The sequence below is a fragment of the Carex rostrata genome, chromosome 23 (genome assembly GCF_964058835.1).
Source record: "Carex rostrata chromosome 23, lpCarRost1.2, whole genome shotgun sequence".
Taxonomy (NCBI): Eukaryota; Viridiplantae; Streptophyta; class Magnoliopsida; order Poales; family Cyperaceae; genus Carex; species Carex rostrata.
Window position 1 is genome coordinate 5,267,501 of NC_135940.1, and position 24,135 is coordinate 5,291,635.

Sequence of the window (24,135 nt, forward strand, 5' to 3'; positions counted from 1 at the left end):
AGATGGGTACAAAAATTCAACAGTCTGAATATAGCGATTTTGTTAAATACTTAATAAATAGTAAAAAAATTCCAAAAAATATAAAATTTGATATGCAAACACATTTTAACATATACATCAAGTTGAACGGTTTGGACCGACCGTTTGGACTTTAAAAACTTTGAAAATGCACGATGTTATTCGATGTCACCAAAAAAAGGTGTCATCTGATCCCTCCTCGACATATACACATATACACATATAAACATATAAACATATGCACATACAATTTTTTTTTTATAAACTCATTTATTTATAATATATGTATATATGTATTATAAATATATGCATATACATATACATATATTATATATATAATATACACATATATACATGTAGAGTAAGGCTACGCTACTTCGTGAATTAAATGGAGCGTTTTAATTCGCGCTCATATCTCTAGTTTTGAAGTCCAAATAGCCGATCCAAACTGTTAAATGTTTAATCCATATTAAAATGTTCTTGGAAACCAAATTTTACATTTTTTTGAATTTTTTTACTTTTTATTAAGATGGTTTGAAAATCGCTGTTTTTTAATGCTTACCGTCAAACGAAAACTTAAACTGAATTTTTGAGGCCCTAAACGACATTTTTTTTGAAATTCTGATGCTTCTGTGTTACATTCTGAAACTTTAAAACATGATTAAATTTCTTAATCGATCATTTGGTTTAAATAAAAAGTTTAATTAATTTAAACGATCGTTCAGAAAATTTCTGACCGACTAAAACGAAACTAAAATTTCGAAATATAAAGGAAGTATGAAATTATGTATATTAAAAGTTAGAGTTAAACATAAAATAAAATATAGCACTATAGATAAATTGTAACTATTCGGTAAATTCATAACTTAGAAAAATTTGTTACGAGTTCATGGAATTTTAGAAAAAAGGAAATAAATTGACTCGTTAAGTAATTGACCTAGTTGAACTCTAGATTTAAAATATAACAATACGAATTATTTGTACACATAAATTATGAAATTTATAAATCTTGTTTATTAATGAATTATAGAAGTTTAATCAAATAAATATATATATAAATAGAGATGTACAATTAATACCAAATGATTTGAATATTAGAATAGAGAAATAAAAGTACAAAATATTCATACGAAATAAATTGCAAAATTTTACGAAACTTCGATTCGAATTTATAAAAGAAACAGACTTTAAAACCAATATAAAGAAACAATGTTTAAATTCTGAATTGTTTAGACCATTTGATTCATCTAGCACGGATCTTAAATGCTGCAATTTAAAGTTTGGAATTATATCAACCCCTCATCACAATCCAGCACGAATCTTGAAGCAGCCATTTAAATCCCACCCCCCTCCCTTCTCTCTTTCTCTCCTCTCCTTCCCTACCCGTGAGCCCATCCCCACAGCCCCGCCCCCCCCCTTCTCTCTCCTCTCCGCCAAAACCAGAGAGGGCCCCGCCCTCCCCTCTTCCGTCGCCGGCGATCCCCACCGGAACCGCCCCCGTTCTCTCCTCTCTTCCTCCCTGTCCGTGAGCCCCAGCCCCCCTCTCCCCGCCCCCTTTCCTCTCTTACACGCCAAAAACAGGGGCTCCGCCCCCTCCCCTTCCGCCGCTGCCACGGCCAGCCCGCCGCCCCATCTCTCTCTCTTTCCTTCTCGGTCCGACCCACCAGACCCGGCCGAAACCCCTGCCCCTCCTCTTTTCCCGCCTCCCCTCCCCTCCCGTGAAACCCTAGAAACTAGGGTTTAGGCTTGGTGTTGCCTCGGTGCTTGATTGATGCTGTCCCGATGCTCGCTTGGTGCCGTGCTGGTGTTGGCGTGGTGCTGTCTTTGCTGATTTCTAGAGGTGTTTGAGACTCGTTGATTTGTCGAATTTGAGGAGCTGTGAAACAAGACCCCCTCTTGGCACCGGCTTGCTTGTGACTTCCTCTTGTGTGAATTGGCCTCTCTCGATTAGTCTAACACCTCCTAATTCTGGTTTGTATAGTTGGGAAAATTGTAAAATCTGAAATTTATTTGGTTTTGATTGATTTATGGTTTGTGTAATTAGGGAAAATTATTGGGTGCCTCTTAAATCTTTTATACGTACAACCACCAAATTAGTATGAGAATAAATTGATTAGATGTGTATATTTGATAACTCTTGTTCATCTCTTTTATATTTTCGGCCTTGGGTTGAACAAGGACTAAATTGGTAAATTTTGCAAATTATGGCTATATATGGAAAGGTGTATGGTTTATATGACTAAGGTGCAAGGGTGTGAATTTTTATGGAGGTTAAGTGATAAAAAGGAATATGACATGATGTGTATATGTAAATTTGGAATTGGACTTGAATTAAAATGATTATAAATGAGCCGAAAGGTATAAACGAATTGACGAATTGAAAGACGGCTTTTGGAATCTAAGTTTTGAGAATGTAACCGAACTAAACCAAGTAATCGTATAATATAGGTGTAGGCTCAGTCGAGCCAGATTTCGCGAGTCAATTCGAGACGCCTGATCTTTAAATTAAGCGGTACGCTCGTCATAATAAGGTGCGGGATTCTTGGACTTGTTTGATACTTTATTTTCAGGAATTAAACTGTTTATTCGTTTGTCGTGTTGAATGATTAATTGTTGCATATTTTGGAATTCATGCTGTATATTCATTCTTGCATAAATGAGAATGATTTGAATTGTTCGGTTAAGGTTATTTGGCATGTTGGTATGGTTATTATTTGATTAGTTCTATTAATTGTTCTTGATGTGAATGAATCTGCCAGACCGACCTGTTTAGGTGGCTGGATAAGGTGACGGTGACCTATCCGTTGACCTGTGTTTACGAATTTGCCAGGCCGACCTATTTAGGTGGCTGGATAAGGTGACGCTGCTGACTTATGCGTTGACCTGTTAGAATTTGCCAGACCGACCTGTTTAGGTGGCTGGATAAGGTGACGCTGCTGACTTATGCGTTGACCTGTTATGATTTTGCGAGACTGACCTGTATGTGTGGCTTTGATATATATTTACTTGAGATTTAGCAAAGTTGACCTGTATAGGTAACTTTGATTCCATGTGATTGCATTTGTCAAGTTGACCTGTATTGGTGACTTGTAACCGGACCTTAGGAAATGGTTAAGCCAAACAGCAATTGCAGATGGGTGTCTGATAAAGGGTCCAGCTTGGTTGGCCATCTGTAGGCGTCTGTAACCCTACAGATGTGGGTTTGATAACGGTTCAGCTCGAAAGAACATCTGTGGTTGCTACCAGTCATAATGAAATGAGTTAAGCCAAAATATATGTTGTGTTTTGAAATCCATCTTGGAAATTCCGTAAACTGTGTTTCAGGTTGATAAATTGTTGTCGAGCATTGGCATTCTGTTATTTATGATTATATATATCTGTTTGAACTGTTATTGTTGGGTTTCATTGTTGAATATAGAGTTTGATTGCAAGTCCAATAATCTAAACTGTGGCAAATTTCGCACTGAGAATTTATTCTCACCCCCTCTCCCCGATTATTTTCAGGTTCATTACGCGGAGACATCAAATGAGGATACTGGCAATGCATATAAAAGATCCACTGCCTTGCGTGTATATGTGACACTAGATTTATACACGCGGCAGGCTGTCAGACCCCGGTGGATTTGGGGTGTGACATTCTGATACGACGATGCCTGGTGTTCCACCGAGGCAAAATAGATCTGTCTCATTCTCCCCTTTCCAAAAAGTGCTCATACGCGTAAATCCGAGTTTCCTAGCCAAAGTTATGGCTGTTTAAAGTTTTTTCAAAAATTAAACTTTGAAAATTCATAACTAACTGTAGAAAAATCCAAATAAGTTGAAATTTATATCAATTCTGTGTATTTTTGAATGCTCTACATGCTGGTGCAATAACTTTTGCAGTTTGATCCCTGTATCAGTCTAGACTTGCTGATTTACCAGCAAATGTCAAATTTGATATTTTTAGTGCATTGCACTATACCAGTGGCCTTTGCCTAATGCTTGGCTGCTGAGTTTGGACTTTATACCATACCAGAGGTCAGTCTACGATACTTTGTGCATGGATAGAGATCTAATTTGATGTTCGCACATATTTTAGTAGCTCTAAACTACTGTTTTAGTACCATAAACAAAGAGAAGAAGATCAAAAAGCTATCAGACTTGAAAATTTTTGAATAAAGGTCAAGTCCTTAATTAGTGTTATATTGAGACTTGTGATATCCAACTGACAAATAAAATCAAAGTTCACCAAAAAAAATAAAAATAAAAAAATTAAAGTTATAAAGAGATACGACATCACTTCGTAAATATATCAAATATTTTATTTTTTGGCATACACTCTAAATAAGAAAACTTTTTTTTTCACAAAATTATTCAAATCCAAATACTACACCATTGGAAAAAATAGAATCAGCATCGGTTATATACAGATATCAGTATCGGTTCACTACCGATTCTGATGAGGGCGATACAAATACTAAACAAATCTGTATCGGTTGTTACAACCGATACTACTAGTTACTATCTGCATCGGTTGTAATTAACAACCGACACAGATCTATATTGTAAATTAGATTTTTTAAAATTCAGTAAAATATTATCAGCATCGGTTGTACAATACAACCGATGCAGATATATATTTGAAAATATATTTTTTAAATTCAGAAATTCACTATCAGCATCGGTTGTACAGTACAACCGATGCAGATATATATTTGAAATTATATTTTTTAAATTCAGAAATTACTATCAGCATCGGTTGTACAGTACAACCGATACTAATACTCTGTTGAATTTTTAAAAAATATTTTTTATAAATGGCCAGCTTCCATATTTATTTAGCTGGCCGAAATTTCAAATTATCACAAATCCTAAATTCTCAATAAAACACATCCTAAATTAATTTTCAATAAAACACATCCTAAATTAATTATCAATAAAACACATCCTAAATTAATTATATATCATACACATCCTAACTTATTACAAAAAATTCTTGTTCCTAACTTCCTCTCGTCTTAATTTCTTTCAGCAAGACTTGGGCCCACATATGGCGAAACTCGGCCAAGCGTTGTACCGTATATTTAGCGGGAATATCCTGCATTTTTAGAATTTGTGAAGAGCATATATATACAATTAAATTGATTATATTTGAAGCAACAATTCTTATTTTTGAAAAATTTATAAATGCATATATACCTTCAATTGCGGAAAAACATGGAGACAGTGCTTTATTATGTCTTGCATGAGCAACATGGTATAATATGCACATTCCCAGCCGGCTGGTTGTTGTGGGCACTATATAACAAGTTTCAAAAAAATAAAATGTTTGTATTACGAGCATACAAATGACTTATATGTATATTCATTATAATTATATCGCAATAGGAACTATTACCTTGCAATCGTTACGAACCGTTAAAGAAGCACCCATTTCCTTTATGAAGACACTGTTGAAATATGAAAACATTGCACAATCAGTACTTGCGAGACATTTTTTAAATGATAATATAATAATGAAATCATTAGTATTCTAAACAAAACGTAAAATTTAGGAAAGGCACTTACTCCTCGATAGCAGCACTGATCATCAGCATTCTTTTAGACTTCTTATCGGAATCGTACACGTACAATGAACGTTCTGTTGGCATAAGTACGACCAATATCCAATGATTTCTGCATGTTAGGTTTGTAGCATGTCATATTATTCAATTTATATGAATTGAAAGAAATATAATAAAATTAGAATATATATATATGTAACACTAACATCTGATGGTATGGTATGAAGATTAATCTCTTGTCCCGATTTTCTCGGAGTGCTTTCCCTATGTATTGAAGAACACGTCCTCGGTCATCATTCAACAGGGTGGCATTCGTTTGACTGGGGTTCATGAAACCAACCTGCTCACCGGGATATTCCTCCTTGAGGTATTTGTGCCAATACCTACAAAATAAAGACACAAAGGTGATCTCAATTTTGTGAAACTTGAATTACAAGTACTAAAATTCTGCAATTATTACAAATATTAACTCACAGCATCCAGATCTGAACAACTGGTGCAGTGAGCCACTCCTGTGGAGTAAGCAAGGCCGCATAATCATCTGCATAGACGCGTATGGAGTCATCTGAACATAAAAGATCAGCTGGGGAATCGATTTCGATTGGGCTGCCATCTAGCTCCAAAAACCGATCACGAATATGCTTGAATGTCTGTCCCAGCTTGTCAAAATTGATACCATCAAATGCCTTGCAGTGACTCGTTGCTATCGGACCTCCGGGAATAATCATTTCTTTGCCTGGTTCCTGCAAAATTTCATAATAAATTGAAGTAAAATCCAAAATCATCTATAACTCTATCACACATATACTAATTCGGAAGTATAACAACTTGTAATAATAATATACCTCAGCTGAACCTATCACTATCATGGACATCGGCCATGCAGTGAAACTGCCGAGGACATCCTTTAGGGTTTCCTGCTCGCCATTTGGTACCGGTAATGGGTGATCTATGAAGTCCGCATCGAAAATACCATCAACCATTACTCTTGCATGGTCGAACGGCATCGGCCTGTTGTGAATTGTTCCACCGGGTGCAACTGGAACGTGAATTGTCCCCATGGCTACTTGAATAGTGTTCCCATTGACAACTGCCTGGAGTTTGCAGCTTAGTTCTGCCTCCTGTTCAGATATATGTATTTACTCGAATAAACTAAAACGTATGAACGGCACAACATGTAATGGAAAATAAATGGTGAAATTTGAATATTATTGAATTTGAATTTGCATTACCTCAGTATACTCGGAAAGATATGTAATTGGTTTGACTGACTGGCTGCTGCTCTGAAGGACTGTTGGGGTAAACGCCTGAACTTGTTGGCCCATTGACTGCTGAACCAAAAGTGCAAGTTGAACCTTCATTTCTTCCCTCATTTTTGCTTCTAGTCTCACCTCTATTTCTCTTACTTTCTCCTTCATTTCTTCCCTCAGTTCTTCCCTCATTTTTTCTTCAGAACTCGAGGGAGCGCGTCTCCTCCTTATTGAGCTCTTCTCATATGTTTTTCTCATAGGGACCAAACCTCCCACTCCTCTCACCCTCCCAGGATGTTCCGGATTTGGCAGAGATTTTCCGAGAACATCGTCGTATCGTTCGACGGCCAACAAGCCTTGTTTCATAGCCGCCTCTTGTTCTTCCTGGAATGACAACATGTTATAAACTAATAAATTAAAGTAGAGATTTCAATGAATGACAATATCTAAAATTCTTAAACTAATAAATTAAAGTAGAGGTTTCAATGAATGACAATATCTAAAATTCTTACAATTTTCTCGATGACCGGTGTGTATGTTTCTGGATAAAAGCGTTCCTTGGTCTCCTTATCGAGCTTTTGTCTTCCTAGTCTCCAGGTGACATGCCTATGCTCAATCGACATATCAAGGACCTCTTCTGGTTTCAATGCACTTGTTGAGCCTTGGGAAGACGGATCACTAGATGCTTTCTGGTCTGCAATCGTCTGCATAGCATCTGTAAGCCTACTCCGAAAACCCTCGCCCATGTAACCTCTAGATCCTAAGAAATGCGGATACTCGTTTTTGTTCTGATTCTCCTTTCCAATCTTGCTAGCAGCCTACAATTAATATGTCAAGTCAATCATTGTAGGCCTTAATTATAAGAGAATTTGAATTCTTACTTAGAGATTAGGTAGGTGATCCGCATAAATAAACATACCTGAAACTCCTCCGTCTCTCGATACGTGACAAATACCTCCCAGTCTTTTTCTTCCATATTTTGCTTGGTAAAATCGGGCCTCTCACCCGCGCGCCACAATTTAGTCATCTCGGATCGCCACCTCCGGTGATAAGTAGCCATCTTCTGATAATAATAGTTCCTCACTTTGACGTCCTCTTTTATACCCCATCTCAGCTGCCAAACAAATAGAAATCAAAATTTAGAGTTAGATAATATCAAATGAAAGCTTGTGAACTTAGTACTACGTTATTTACCTTCACTGTTTCCCATATTTTCAGCTTGTTCTCTTCTGGAACATCTTTCCACAATACGAAACTTATAGGAATATTCCTTCTCACCATTATACCGAATTCCGTTGGAAAAGACGTTGTATCCCTAGTAACAACCGGCCTGTGAAACTTGTCAAGTTCCACCTCTTTCCCTTTCTCGTTAAACTTCTCCTTGATTGCATTAGGCCCTCTTCCTCGTTTCTTAGCCGAGGCTGTCTCACTATTGCTTTCCATATCTGAATTTGCAAGTCCAAATAAATCCAAGTCCAAATAAATTCAAAGTCCAAATAAATCCAAACTAACTTCAAACCAATTCAAATTAAATCAACAAATAAATCCAAACCAATTATTTTTGTTTGGTAACTAAACCAATTATTAACCCAAATTAGTAACAAGAATTTTCTAATGTATCTCTCGACAAAAATTAGTAACTAAACCAATTCTAATGTATCTCTCGACAAAAATTAGTAACAAGAATTTTCTAAATTCAATTGGTACCCGAATTAAATTGGTACCCGAATTATTTCTCAAATTGGTACCCTAATCTATCAAATTTGTAACAAATTTCTAACAAGTATATTCTTAAAATAGTTGGTACCCGAATTAATCAAATTATTTCTAACAAATTTCTAACAAATTTCTCTCAAATGTCAAACAAATCTCAAAAACAATTTCTAAATTCGGTTTGGTACCCGAATTGTAAACAATTTATAAATTCGGTTTGGTTGATTTGAAACCGAATTGATTTGATTTGAACTAATTTGAAACTACTTAAAATAGCAAAACTAAGATAGCAAAATTACCTAAAATGAGAGGGGAGTGGACTGAGAGGAGAGGGCCGAGAAAGGGAGCCGGCGGAGGAGAAAATAGGCCCGGGCCAACGGAGCGGCGGAGGAGAAGAGCAATGGAAACGGCTAGGTCACGGCTAGGTCACGGCTAGGTCACGGCGGAGAAGAGAACACAGAAACGGGTTTTGAGGTTTGAAATCAGGGCTAGGTCACGGCGGAGGAGAGGGTTTTGAGGTTTGCGGTTTTGGGTGTTTTGAAAAATTTGTAAGTTTTAAAGAATATAGAGGCGCTGGTTGGAGAGGGAAGCACTATCAGCATCGGTTCCTAGCTTAAGAACCGATGCTGATAACTATCAGCATCGGTTCTTAGCTTAGGAACCGATGCTGATAGTGATATTTATTTAAAATAATGTAGATTACAATCAGCATCGGTTCTTAAGCTAGGAACCGATGCTGATAGTGCTTCCCTCTCCAACCAGCGCCTCTATATTCTTTAAAACTTACAAATTTTTTATAAGAAATTTTAAATATAAAAAAAATGATGTTTATGTGTTATTTTATATTTTTGTATTTTAAATTTTAAAAAAAGAATTTTGGACCTGTTATTTTTTAATTTTGAATATAGAGGGGTAGCCTATCAGCATCGGTTCATAGATAGAAACCGATGCTGATAGTATTATATATATAAAATTATGCGGATTACTATCAGCATCGGTTCTGAAGTTAGGAACCGATGCTGATAGTGCTATTTATTGAAAATTGTGCTTTTTTAATTTTTGAATATGTATGTTATTTTAAAATATTAAAAAAAGGATGTTTATGTGTTATTTTATATTTTTGCATGTGTATGTCATTTTAAATATTAAAAAAACATGTTTATATTTTGATAAATGTGTGGAGGTTTTATATTTTGTATGTTACTTTAAAAAATAAAAAAGGGATGTTTATGTGTTATTTTATATTTTATAAATAAACTTGAAAATTATTTTGAAAAATTATTTAGTATAATTATTAGTTTATAAATTACTTTAGTACATAAGCTATTTTAAAAATTACTTATAAAATAAAATAAAATAAGCTACTAAAATAATAAAATTTAAAATTTAAAAATAAGCTAATAAATTACATATAACATGAAAAAAAATAAGCTACAACACGTGCTGAAGAATAACTTGCATGCTTCTCATCGTCGGGTGTTTCAATGCATTCTGGAAAAAAAAACCGTACCTTTTTTTGTCAGCAATATTAAAGTAAGCTTTTTTTCTCTGCTTTCGATAGCGTATGCATTGCGGGTTTTAGATATGTACAAGTTTTTCCTTTTTCTCTTTCCTTCTCTGCTGGTTGTAGATCTGGCCTTATGTTCAAGAATTGCATGTCTTTCCGAGCATTGATACCGTCCTTAGTTTTACTCGGAATATTCAATAATGTTCCAACTATGCTATCACACACGTTTTTAACCACATGCATCACATCGAGACAGTGTCGAACCTCTAAGTGCTCCCAGTATGGTAAATCCCAGAATATTGACCTCTTCTTCCAACATATTTTCGGAGCCCCTTTCTTTCTCACCACCTTCTTTTTAAATTTACCCAATTGAACTTTCAAATCTTTCACTCGCGAATAAACTTGCTTACCGGTCAACGGATAATTTGCTTTGGTATTCTCGGTTTTTCCATTGAATTCTTTTTTTCTCTTTCGGTGTGCGTGGTTGGCAGGAAGAAATCTACGATGACCCATGTACACATTTTTAGAGGAGTTGGGTAGCCACACATCGACTGTATCATCCAGGCAAACAGGGCACGCTTTCTCTCCTTTGACACTATAACCCGACAAATTTCCATAAGCCGGAAAATCATTAATGGTGCAGAAAAGCATGGCCCGTAAAGTGAATTTCTCTTTGCTGTATGCATCATACATTTGCACTCCGGGTTGCCATAATTCTTTTAAATCCTCAATCAATGGAGCTAGATACACATCTATGTCGTTCCCGGGCTGTTTGGGTCCTGATATGAGCAAGGTCAACATGATGTATTTGCGCTTCATACATAACCAAGGCGGAAGATTATAAATGCACAGTAGAACCGGCCAACTGCTATGCTTGCTGCTCATGGTACTGTGCGGATTTATTCCATCTGCACTAAGCCCAAGCTTTAGATTTCTAGGGTCACGTCCGAATTCAGAAAACTCTCTGTCAATATTCCTCCACTGAGGAGAATCAGCGGGGTGCCGCAATTTCCCATCTTTCTTCCGGTTTTCGGCATGCCAACGCAGTAATTTCGCATCTTTAGCATTTGAGAACAAACGTTTGAATCTCGGTTTTACGGGGAGGTACCACAATGCTTTTGCAGGAGGTCCTTTATTCGGTTTACGATCATCACTTTTATCACTGGCAATCTGCTTTGGTTTGTAACGTGATGCACCACATTTTGGACACTCGTGAAGGTCTTCATACTCATTTCGATATAATATACAATCATTTGGGCACGCGTGTATTCTCTGAACTTCCAAATCAACTGGGCACAATATTTTCTTTGCTTCGTAAACATTGGGTGGTATCTCGTTTCCTTCCGGAAGCATTTCTTTTAAAGTTTGTAATAGCTCAGTAAAACTTCTATCACTCCAACCGTTAGATGCTTTAAGGTTATACAATTTTAATACACCTTTCAATTTTGAAAATTTAAAACAACCAGGATACAATTCCTTATTAGAATTTTCGTACAAATTCTCAAACAAACAGTACTGCTTATCATTATCAAAATCCTCTTCGATATCACGTAACATTTGATCAAAATTATCACATTTATCTACCACTATATCATCATTTTCTTCGGTATGATACTCCTGTTGCTCAGTACGAGTACCTGCGTCGGTTTCCAATCCCCGTAAGTCATTCCCCTCATCTCGAACGGTATGGTATTGCTGATGCTCAGTACCAGTGCCTATGTCGGTTGGAAAACTCTCACCGTGCCATATCCAACACTTATATCCTTGCTTGAATCCACGTCGGATTAAATGGCTCCTCACTTGGTTCGGGTTGGATAATTTTTGACCATTGTTACAATCACGACAAGGACAAGACATCATTGTACTCCTCCTAGTCGCCATATCTTCCATAGCAACTCTGATAAATTCCTCGACACCTGTCGTATATTCATCCGATAGACGTGATGTTTCGTACATCCAACTGCGGTCCATCTGCAATTATAGTAGAACACAATTAATTTAGAACAAGCTTGGGGTACTAAATTCTATTCACAATAGGGCTTACATGGGGCCTGGTTACCATCCTATCCCACTCTTTGAATACTTCGTCTCAATTAGGATGTGACCACGTGTTAGTCGTGTTTTAGTATTTAAGAAAATTTCGGCAGCATTTCCCCTCAGTTCCCCGAGTATTCGGGGAACTAATAAGGAGAAATGCTGCAGAAATTTTCTTAAATACTAAAACACGACTAACACGTGGTCACATCCTAATTGAGACGAAGTATTCAAAGAGCAGTCCCAAAACGGGGACTATTCAAAATTAATCCCTAATGGATTAATTTTGAACGGGTATCATGACCTAAAGGCATTAATCATTCGGTTGTGGCTCATAAGACAGTAATCTAGCTACATACATAATACAAATCTATTTAGTCCAGCTATCGAAATACACATTCATGCACAAAACTAATTAAACATGAGTTTTATGTTATACTTACAACTTTTTTAGATGCCGTACCGAGTGAGATGAAAATCGCTGCACCAAATCTCTCAATAATAGCCAAACTACAAAATTAAATCATCAAAACCTAATTAAGGGATGTATATATATATATATAACATGGACTTGGCTACGGTGCTATGGGTTACATAGATGCCTCTCGTGCTACGGCTCAATATTTGAGTTTTCAAAACCCTAACGGTCGATCCGAACCATTCATCTTATTCTCCATATTAATATGTGTCTAGAGACCAAATTTTACATTTTTTGGAAATTTTTTACTATTTTTTTAGATTTATTGAAAATCGCTGATTTTCTGACAAATCTGGACCATAAAAAACAGCAATATTCAATAATTCTAAAAAAATAGTAAGCAATTTCCAAAAAATGTAAAATTTGGTCTCCAAACACATTTTAATATGGAGAATAAGATGAATGGTTCGGATCGACCGTTAGGGTTTTGAAAACTCAAATATTGAGCCGTAGCATGGGAGGCCTCTATGCAACCCATATATAGCATATTAGCCAAATCCTATATAACATATATATGATGCATGCTAGGGTATATATATATCAAAAGCTCATATATAGCATGCATGTGCAAATATAGTTATATCAAAATTTCATATATTTCATGAATTTCCTCATCTTCACAATAAAGAAAAGCTTCAAATATAAAAATGTATTAAAACCTAAAAGATAGATTAGGGTTTATAAAATGAGCCGAATTAGAGCTTAAATGGTGCTAGATCTAACATTAAACTTGAGAAAAGAAATGATCAATCAATTAATGAACCTGAGAAAAGAAGAGTGAGTTATCTGATCAATGCCCACTAAATTAGCTGCTGCGCCAACCAACGGAGGAAGAAAGAAGACTGATTCTGTGAAGAATCAGACTTAGGAAAAAGCTAAATAGCGACTATCAGTATCGGTTCTATCACTAAAACCGATACTGATAGTATCAGCATCGGTTTTAAGCTAAGAACCGATTCAGATAAGCCGATCTTGATTTCAGTTTTTCCACTAGTGCTATCAGCATCGGTTCTGAGCTTAGGAACCGATGCTGAAAGTACTATTTATTTAAATTATTACTATCAGCATCGGTTCCTAAGCTAAGAACCGATGCTGATAGTGCTATTTTTTTTAATTCCATAGAAAGATATTTTTTTTTTTGATTCCATAGAAGAAACAAGTATATTTTTTTTTATTCCATAGAAGAACCAAGAGTCGATATCACAAACTTCACTTGCTCTCTCTCCAGACTCCAAAAAGTCGGTATGGATTGAAACAAATTGCTCTCTCTCTCTCTTGCTCTTTTTTTTTAATAACTGGAGAGTACATGAGATTGAAACAAATTGAGCATTCCAGAAAGTCGGTATGGATTGTGGCTATCTCATTTTTTTCTCCAGTCTTCTTTTGAGGAGATGTAGGATTCAAAGTCTTTCTCCCCTTGATTTTACTCTAAGTTGGAGGATTCAAAGTCTTTACTTCTTTGATTTTATTTTGAGAAGACGGAATATTCAAAGTCTGATCTTCAATTCGTTAGTCTTTCTCCGCTTCGCCATTTCGCTTTCGCCTTCTATGTCGTCCGAAGATAATTTCGCCATTGCCGACTTTTTGGAGTGTGGAGAGAGAGCAAGTGAAGTATATGATATCGGTCCTTGGTTCTTCTATGGGATCAAAAAAAAATATACTTGTTTCTTCTATGGAATCAAAAAAAAAAATATCTTTCTATGGAATTACAAAAAATAGGACTGTCAGCATCGGTTCTTAGCTTAGGAACCGATGCTGCTAGTAATCCGCATTATTTTAAATAAATAACACTATCAGCATCGGTTCCTAAGCTAAGAACCGATGCTGATACTTGATAATTAGCATCGGTTTTTAGTTTAGAACCGATGCCGATACTATCAGCATCGGTTGTAATATTAGAACCGATGCAATTAGCTCAGGTTCTGTGGTTTCAGTGGATATTAGTATCGGTTTTAGTTATAGAACCGATACTGATAGTTATGAGTATCGGTTGGTTCTTACAGCCGATTCAGATAAGCCGATTTTGATTTCTGTTTTTCCACTAGTGCTAAGATCTCTAAAAATAAAAAATAAAAAATAATAATAGAGGACCGCCCGTTCCATGGGCGGTCCGCTAGTGCTGTGACCCGCCCGTGGGACGGGTGGTCCGCTTGTGTTTTGGGCCGCCCGTGGGCCTGGCGGTTGAGGCATTTAAAAAAAAAATCAATGCAGGATTATTTTTAAAATTAAGTTTTTTTTAGGGATATTAATACAAATGGCCGAAGATCTTGTATGCGTAAATATTTGAATTAACATATTTGTTATGGTATAAATCCTCCAAATAGGTTTTCACTTGCTTCGAGCATTTTGAGGCTGAAATCCTCACTAATCAAGCTATAAATCGAGCAAAATTGAACGACCTAAGGGAACATTTTCCAACAAGGTTAAAAATCCAGCAAAATCCCACTATTTGGGATTCTTCCGAACAACGAAATAATGTTTCCAACTTTATATAATCACATGATGGTCTCAAGATTATAAGTAGTAAAAATTATAAGGCACTTGAGAAGTTCGTAAATATAAATGCATAAATATAAGACACACATATAAAAGTTCACTTACATATTTTTTAAGCTAAAAGTTCACTAAAATGCACAATACATCGTACATAAACATTAGACACTAAATTATTTAGAGTACATATAATAATAATATCCTTCCAAACTACAATTGAAATAAGTGATTCTTCGAATGACCAAAAAAAAAAAAAGTGATTCTTCAATTACCTCTTTTGAGTTTGAGCAAATCCAATATATCTTGCCAAAAGAGCAATATTCACATATATCAATTCACCATACCAATCCACCAAGGTAAACAACACCAATTTCTCTTGAAATAAAGAACAACCATTGATCCCCAAAAACTAACCACAAAGAAAAATGAGAAAGAACCAAACAATATAAGAAAATATGTGTCTTCATTTGGAGAATGTTGTGTTGTGCCAAGAGTAGGGACACAACTTTTTAAGAGGGGATACCCACAGAGATTCGGGTTGTCTTCATAGCTGCTATTATCAAATGAAATAAATTGTGCTTCGATACCTAATGTCGAACCGGACAAATCATTATATGCCACAGAGAAGGATTCAAGTAATGTTAGTTTAGTTAGTTCTTTTGGTATTTCCCCTGTCAAAGAGTTGTGAGAGAGGTCCAAACTTTCTAATTGGTGCAAATTGGATAGAGAATTCGGTATTGCGCCACTTAAATCATTGTTTGACAAGTTTAGTGTTATCAACCCAATCATTTTATCGATATCTTCAGGAATGTGACCTACTAGTTTGTTGGAAGACAAATCTATTACGTATTCCAGTTGTAAATTTCTTTCCCAATAGAAATCTAACCTTCCTTTTGACATAAACTCCAATCCAAAGTTCGTTGATTCCTCATTACTCCACCGGAGATAATATTGAACATGTAAGATAAAATTGGCATCACTAAAGTTCAAATGCCCCACTCCAAGATAATAATGTGATGAATGTAAGGAAGGTAAATGTTCATAACGTGATGCAGGAAAGAAAGGGAAATCAGTGAATGTGAAATCTCCTTTATCAAAAATGCATGATGGTATTTGTCCAGAAAGATTATTATGGGATAGATCTAGTACTTGTACATGTTTGAAGTAACATAGTTCTGGTATTGGTCCTCCAAACTGGTTTTTACTTGTCTGGAGCATTTTGAGATTCATAGTCGTATTTGGAATCTCTCCAAATAAATGGTTTTCCTCGATGTTCATCTCATATATATGAGAAATATTTAGCCATGTTATTGGAAAGTTTCCAGTGAGATTGTTTTGGCTAAGATCTAGAATTTCCAAGGTCGACTGATTAGAGCAAGGAGGTATTGATCCAAAAAACTTGTTTTTTGAAAGGTCAAGTAACCCAAGGCCTCCCACAGTACACATTTCCCCAGGTAAGGATCATTCTAAATGATTTCCACTTAACCTCAATGCCGAAATTTTAGCTCTTCCAATGCAATCAGGTAAGATGCCATTTAGTTCATTGTTATTGATGTCTAGCACTTCGAAACTAATATTGCAAAAGCTATAAGGAATCTCTCCACTTATATGATTATTAGTTAACAGTAATGTTGAAGCTTGAGGAAAGCTGAAGTTGTTAGTGAAAGATCCATAAAACTTATTGTTTGATAGATCTATAAAAGATAGAATTGGAAACGAAATCCTCAAAAAACTGTTCTTTATATCATCACTGAGATTGTTAAAAGATAAATCTAGAATTTGGAGATTAGTTGTAGATATGACCGGTAGAGGGCCTTGAAAATAGTTGTTTCATAAGTTTAGATACGATAAATTTGGAAGCTTAGTGGTAATATTAGCTGGTAATTTTCTGCCAAGATGGTTGTAAGATATATCCAATATCAAGAGTTTTTCATGAGTGAAAAGGGGAAGTTGAAGTGGCCCTGTGAATAAGTTTTTGTGCAAAACTAATGCAATCATATTTGGATTGTTTTCTAACAACAACCACACACAAGAAATAGGACCCTTGGAGCGAGTATTAGAGAGGTCCAACACTCTTAATTTATGCTGAGAGTACAAGAAAGTAGGCTCAACATCAAGAATGCAATTGGCTAGTTCAAGGTCCTGAAGTTGAAAATGTAGATTTGCAACTTTGACTCGAAAGTTCAAAGCCCTTGTGGATAGCCTCAGAACTTCAAGTTTAGAATGATTCACAAATGACCTTATGGACAAAGTCCCCTCCAACTTATTATTGGATAGGGAAAGGTACCTTAGGGACATGAGTCTTTCAAAAATGAAGGAGGGAAATTTTACTTGAAATTGATTATATGACATGTCGAGTAGCTTAAGTGAAGAAAGATTTCCCATACAAAGGGGAAGATTTCCAGCAAAATTGTTGCTAGAAAGATCTAACTCTTCGAGATTATTTAGTCGGCACAATCCTAATATTGACAAAAAAAAACATCAAATTAATAATATATATTACTCATGTAAAATTCATAAGGTCAATTATGAGATAGCATTTCTGCATTTCTTTCTTTGTTTATTTTTTTCAAACACATATAGAACTAACTATAATCTCAACTTTTTTTTCAAACACATATAGAACTAGCTACAACCTAAACTTTTTTTAGTCTCGTGATATTGAGCTAAAAGAGCTAGATTGAAAAGTGAAAATCTTGTTGTAAACTTACACATGGGGAATTTTACAAAATGTTCATTCTCTAAAAAAGATCAAACAATATGTTCTCTCACTAAATTTATTGATAAAATGCTCTTGTGGTACCCGAACTTCTCTTACTCTCCCCCCTCTCTCCATGTTACTCTCTCTCTCTCTCCACGTTAACTATTCTACCTTTTAGTTTGGAATTTTTGTTTTTTTTTTGGAAAGTGTCAAATGAAGAAGGCTCTATTTAATTTTTCATATCACATTTAATTTCCTAGATATAATTCATTTTTAATAACTTCAAAGATTTACTTCAAATATTTGCGTGGTAAATTATGTTTCATTGTATTTTTAAGTTATGTTTAGATTTTAGTTATTTGAATTTCTATCTTTTTCCTTTGGCTAATAACTCTTTGAAGTTATAAAATTTATTCTGGATTAACATATTAAGTTAATCTAGGCGATTTCAAATATCATCTAATGTCTCATGTACATATCTATAAAGTTTACATATTCAGTGTATACAAAATTTATTCTGTAAAATTTTCATAACATCTTAATCTTTTTAACAATCGTTGTACTATAGTATTAATTTATTATGTAAAATATTTTGGATTAACATATGAATCTTTATATTATAGATATATGTGTTTAGTACAAAAAGAATTAACATATTAATATATTAAATTTATACATTCTACATGTAGTTTATTCATTACAAAAAATTCATAATGTGGCTTACACAACTATAAAAAAATTTATCACATCATTCTAATAATCAAAATTGTACTAATTATGTACAATTATGTATATTTTTCTTAAAGAAATTAATAAAACAATTATACTAAGAACAATTAAAATTGTACTAATTATGTATATTTTTCTTAAAGAAATTAAAAAATAATTAAAATTAATCATTCTAATAATCAATTGATCTTTCTTCTCGTTGTACATTTGTAATACTATGCAAATATAATTATGAAATTAAAAACTGAAGGTAATTGATATACAAAATGTTTGAATGTGAATTTCATTAAAATAGATAACACTTATTGAACAAATATCATTTTTGTAAATAAATATAATAAGATACTGATATTAATCAAGACGTTATTTATGACAAACAAAAAATATTAAAATAATTTAATTGAAATGGAGTACGTATAGTATGAATTTCAAAATAGGAACGATATATGCTACCCATGTATATAGAATGATTAAGCAATTGAGAAATGAACAACCTCTACATATGGTCCGGAAATAAAGATACTAATATGTTCCGGTGGTCCAGAAAAAAAATTTGGACCATATAAAATTTTTACTTTTTTTTACTATTTATTTAGATTTTCAAAGTGGCTTAATAAATAGTAAAAAAAAATTTCAAAAAAAGAATGCCTATGCATTGGATCATATAAATACAGGTTGTTCATAAATACAGATTTTCACCCGGACTTTGAATCGGTGAAAATCCGGTATTTTTGATTTCAAAGTCCGGATGAAAATCTGTATTTATGATTTATTTCAAAAAAAATTTGGACCATATAAAATGAACAACCTGTATTTATGATGCATCTATATCCCATGCATGTATACAGGTTGCTCATTTCTCAATTTAAAAATGAATGATATTTAGGAAGTTAAACGTGATATGAAAAATTAACAATAATAAAGCCTTCTTCATTTAGAAGAAGACACTTTCCAAAAAAAAAAAAAAAATCTAAATTAAAAGACATAATAGTTAACGTGGAGAGAGGGGGAGAGTAAGGAAAGGGAAGCTTGGGGTCCCATATTTTGTCAATAAATTTAGTGAGGGAGTATTTTGTTTGATCTTTTCTAAAGGATGGGCATTTTATAAAATTCCCCCTCTCACATGAATATACATTAGTTTAATGATGGACTGAATATTGAAAAAAAAAAAAAATTGAGCAAATTCTATGATGCCAAGATCTATGATCTACTGGGGTAAAGATACTGCAGAAAATACAGCTTCTTTCCTATTGCAAGAATTAAACTTGGTTTAATTTTGTATTACATTGTAAATTACCTTCTGATATTATAGTACCACTTAGATCGTTGTCCCCCAACGAAAGGGCTTGAAGAGAAGACCAATGTCCCAAATCGGGAAAACTCCCAGAAAAGTTACATCCGTATAGACTAACCGCCTTCAAATTTAATGCACTAAGCTCTGCCATATTTTCAATTAAAATATCGGTCAAATTTAAGAAAATAAAAGAAGCTTTGTTGTTGTCATAAACATAAAATGGTACATTTATGAGAGATTACCTTTGACGGGGACATCAATATTGCCTCCTATAGAATTAAAATCCAGATAAAGTTCTCGAATTGTTGATACTCTGGCCAAGGAGGAAATGACGCTTTTAGGGAGGACGTTGGATGAAAGGTCTAGCGTCTCTAGCTTAGTCAAATTGGACCAAGATTCAAACTCTGACAAAAAGGTGCTTGGATCAGCGAATAAAAACTGGAATGACTGCATTATATAGGAATTGCTCATTTCTTTCTTCTCTTCTTAAGAGGAAAAAGCCTCAAATTAATCAATTAGAACAACAAACTCAGGTAAATATATATTTTTGAGGTTGTTTTAGATTTTTTTTAAATCTCACTGGTTCTATTAGAAATTTGCATCTAAGAATACAATTGGAAAGTTGAAGTAATCTATATAGTAAAGGCTTGGTGCATGAGTTCAAATTAAATAATTAGGACCTTCCACTGGAATCACGTTAGATATCAACAATATAATAAGTTGTTCTAAAATTGGAGCAATTACAGTTCAGTAGTTTTATAGTCTTCATAAATCAACTGTAGTTTTAAACAACAAAGAAACGTGAATATACATACATACCAGCGCCTTTCATAGAATTGAATATGCCATGTCCAGACAGAGACAGAAATCTTAGTTGAGAGAGAGGCAAGAACAAAGTGGTATTTAGTAGAAAACCCGGACCCTGGGGCCATTCAACATCTAGAGGTAAACCAAGATCAAGTTTAGTGACGTGGCCGGTGATTGGATCGCAGGTGACTCTGTCCCATCGGCAGCACTCCTTGCCTTCCCACATGCCACCTAAAGAGTCAATAGGAAACGACAATGCAGTATTGATCTGAAGAAGAGCGGACCTCTCGTCTTCCTTGCACTGTACTGAGTCTGACCCGCTCACACATACATTCTCCCACTGTACTAGAACCAGAACCAGAAGCACTACTGGCACTAACTTGAGGGTAAGGGAGGAGTTCTTACAATTCATTGCTTCTCTCATGTGATTATGGCTTTAACAGATTATGTGGCCGGATTTATAGGAGGAATTATCTTAATTTGTTAGAAATAAATTAATGGTCCTGAAATTGGGTAATTGACGAATGACCTATCACAGTTGACGAGGGAGTAGAAAGGTCCTCAAGTGAGAATTTCCATAGACTTTTATTTTGTCCATTCATTATATTGTATGGCACATCCTCAAGTCCGATAATTCACTGCGTTTGACAAGTTGTGCGGGCGTATTGCCATCACTCGTTGCCAATCTTCATTATATTAAACAATTAAAAAAGATTGGCACCCGATTTTGAAGGCTGGAATTACTATCCGTGACATTGTATATCATACACTCGTTGCCAATCTTCATTCAAAGTGAGTGCTGGAATTACTATCCATTACATTTTATCATATTTTAATTTTCAAAATACTAATATGAATATATTTCAATGTATGAAAATAGTACTAATTAATTAATTCAAGAATAACAACGATACTATTCTTAATTATTTAGATGCAATCACTGCAACAATTTTGGTCGGCAGCGACTAGTGTAGTTGCCAGTAGGGGTGTTCAAACGGTCGGTTCGGTTTAAACCGAACTAAAATAATCAAACCGAACTTAAAACCGAACTTTGAAAATCCAACCGAACCGACCGAACTAAAATAGCAAACCGAATTAAAACCGAACCATATAAACCGATTTAAACTTCGGTTTGTTCGGTTGAACCGAACTTTCTCAAAAATCAAAACTCAATACATCTATAATACTCAATTTAAACTTTGGTTTTGATTAATGAACCAATTTAAACTTCGGTTTTGATTAATGAACCAAAATAATACTAGAAGTCTTGACCCTATCAATAAAATCGGTCGGTTCGGTTTAATCGGTTTTGAGATATCAAAACCGAACCGAACCATTTAAACCGAACTAAGTCACAAAATCAACCAAACAACCGAACCATTTAAACCGAATCTTACCGGTTCGGTTCAAAACCAAATAAACCGAACCATTTGAACACCCCTAGTTGCCAGTCGCTAAAGATCTTTTATGACCAATCACTACAGCAATTGGTCATTGATGGCCTTCAGCCACCGGCAACCCACCTTCAGCAACTGATTTCCCGGGTCTCTGAAATCCCAATTTGTTGTAGTGAATACAAATGTTTTTTTCTTTTCCAAGTAGCATAAAAGTAGTGTACATTCCATTAACATAATATTTTGAAGAAATAACAAAATAACGCTCTTCATACTAGTTATTTTCCGAATCATATAATTAATGTAATATTTATATAACATAAACTTAGTAAATTCAATAATTGTTGAACTGGTAATGGTTTCAATTTGTTTACATGAGACTGTAAATATGGTAGTTTTGCTATCACTTACATCGTTCCTAGCTAGTTAATTATAAGAACGATAACAGTGTTAACATTGGGAATTGGTTTATTCTCTTAGTATCAGCCACGGGTGATTCTTGTTGGAAAAATATTAACTAACCAACTATTTTTAAATCTGAATTTTGATCATTAAATAAATAACAATTATATTAAAAAATATAATCAATAATATAATTAAAACTTTATTACCCGGAGCTGCAAAATGCGGACCCAAGGCAACTTTCCGTCCTAAGCGCAGGAATAATCGGTTAAGCTTGCCCCAAGTTATGCCGGTATTCCTCTACCTTCGGGCGCAACCGTGGTAGAGGTTGATGTAGTTTCTTTCAACAATGATAGCAGGATAATATGTTTTCTATAAAGAAAATATTTGTTTGTGGGAGAATAGAAATTGAATTTATGAATTATAGAGCTAATAGGAAGAGCAAGAGAATGTGAATTGTTGAATAGATTATTGGATAATCTACTCTTCTAATGTCATGTGTTATTTATAAGCAAATAACGTCATAGACACCAATGAATTTGTGCATTCATGATCATTAAAATAATATTCATAGTCATGTTACCGTTTGCAACTCAATAGAAAAAATGCAATTAATTAAATCTCAAACGGACAAATACAATTAATTGCATATCAAAGCTCAAACGGACAAATACAATAAATTGCATAGGAAAGCTCATATCAATATTTCATTCGATTTACTACATGGCTAGATCAGTACTGTCAGCCTTACCGATTTACTACATGGCTAGTTTTAGATTACCGAGATGGGTGGTGCAGAGGAGAGACAAGATCAGGCGGGGTTTCATATGGGGTCGGCACACGGGTACGCAAACAGGCATCTCTTTAACCAATTGGCAAATGGTATGTACTCCTAGAGACTGGGGAGGTATGGGACTCATTGACTTAGACTGGCAAAATATCTGTCTCTTACTGCGTTGGTGGTGGCGCCCAAATACTGAACCTGATGCCTTGTGGACAAACACGGTGCTAACAATCAGAGTTTCGGTAAGAAGTGGTGCATACCGTTGGAATTCGGGGGGTTCATACTTTTGGAAGGGCCTAATTAGGCTACTAAACCTATTCCAATGGTCATGTCAGAGAAAGGGTACCTTGTTATTGTGGAGATGGCATAATGGAGGTCTCTACTCGGCTAAATCAATGTACCAAGCAATAATTACGGGAGGTAAAACAAGATGGCCATTCCCAGAGGTCTGGACAGCTAAGGTACCCCAAACAGTAAAGGTGTTCCTGTACTTATTCTTGAAAGATCGAATATTAACAAAAGAGGTACTGCAGCGAAGAAATATCTATTGCCAGAAGGAATGCTCACTATGCACTGCCTGTTCTTTAGAAACCTCTTTTCACTTATTCTTTTGCTGCCATTATGCTATGAGAATTTGGATAAGGGTGCAGAGATTAACTGGGGTTAACTTTTTACTGATAAAGGAAGGAGTGCATGCGACTTGGACTGAGTCAATGGCACAATGTAAGGCAAGTGGGCCTACGAACATAAGCCAACTCTGGTTCATGTGTACATGCTGGTACATCTGGTTGCAGCGCAACAACTTCATTTTCAAAGGGGTACTGGTACCACCTGAAATTGTTGCTCAAAGAATAATTCATACGGGTAGGATGTGGCATAGATTCTGCTGAGATAAAATGGCAAATGATAATGGTAGTTAGGAAGAAATGAATGTAAGAAGGATCAACTTACATCCTGTAAGGACTGTGTAAATACTTACTTTTTGTTT

General features: G+C 35.0%; 3 protein-coding genes across 3 annotated transcripts; all 3 read right to left on the bottom strand.

The window, feature by feature from the left end:
- Window positions 1–7,830: 7,830 nt before the first annotated feature.
- Window positions 7,831–13,394, bottom strand: LOC144575208 (uncharacterized). The gene is made up of 4 exons (XM_078325321.1): window positions 13,307–13,394; window positions 12,509–12,575; window positions 11,468–12,002; window positions 7,831–7,925 (listed from the first exon to the last, which is right to left on the bottom strand). The coding sequence occupies exons 3-4, from the start codon at window positions 12,000–12,002 to the stop codon at window positions 7,831–7,833; spliced, it is 630 nt and encodes a 209-aa protein (XP_078181447.1). The 5' UTR covers window positions 12,509–12,575; window positions 13,307–13,394.
- A 1,702-nt stretch (window positions 13,395–15,096) lies between these two features.
- On the bottom strand, window positions 15,097–16,618 carry LOC144574836 (receptor-like protein EIX2). Its single transcript, XM_078324916.1, has one exon. The coding sequence runs from the start codon at window positions 16,480–16,482 to the stop codon at window positions 15,367–15,369; it is 1,116 nt and encodes a 371-aa protein (XP_078181042.1). The 5' UTR covers window positions 16,483–16,618; the 3' UTR covers window positions 15,097–15,366.
- Window positions 16,619–16,722: 104 nt separating this feature from the next.
- LOC144574835 (receptor-like protein 9a) lies at window positions 16,723–21,014 on the bottom strand. Its single transcript, XM_078324915.1, has 4 exons — window positions 20,580–21,014; window positions 20,003–20,164; window positions 19,764–19,904; window positions 16,723–17,495 (listed from the first exon to the last, which is right to left on the bottom strand). Exons 1-4 carry the CDS (start codon window positions 20,989–20,991, stop codon window positions 16,867–16,869), a joined length of 1,344 nt encoding a protein of 447 aa, XP_078181041.1. The 5' UTR covers window positions 20,992–21,014; the 3' UTR covers window positions 16,723–16,866.
- Between the last annotated feature and the right edge of the window lie 3,121 nt (window positions 21,015–24,135).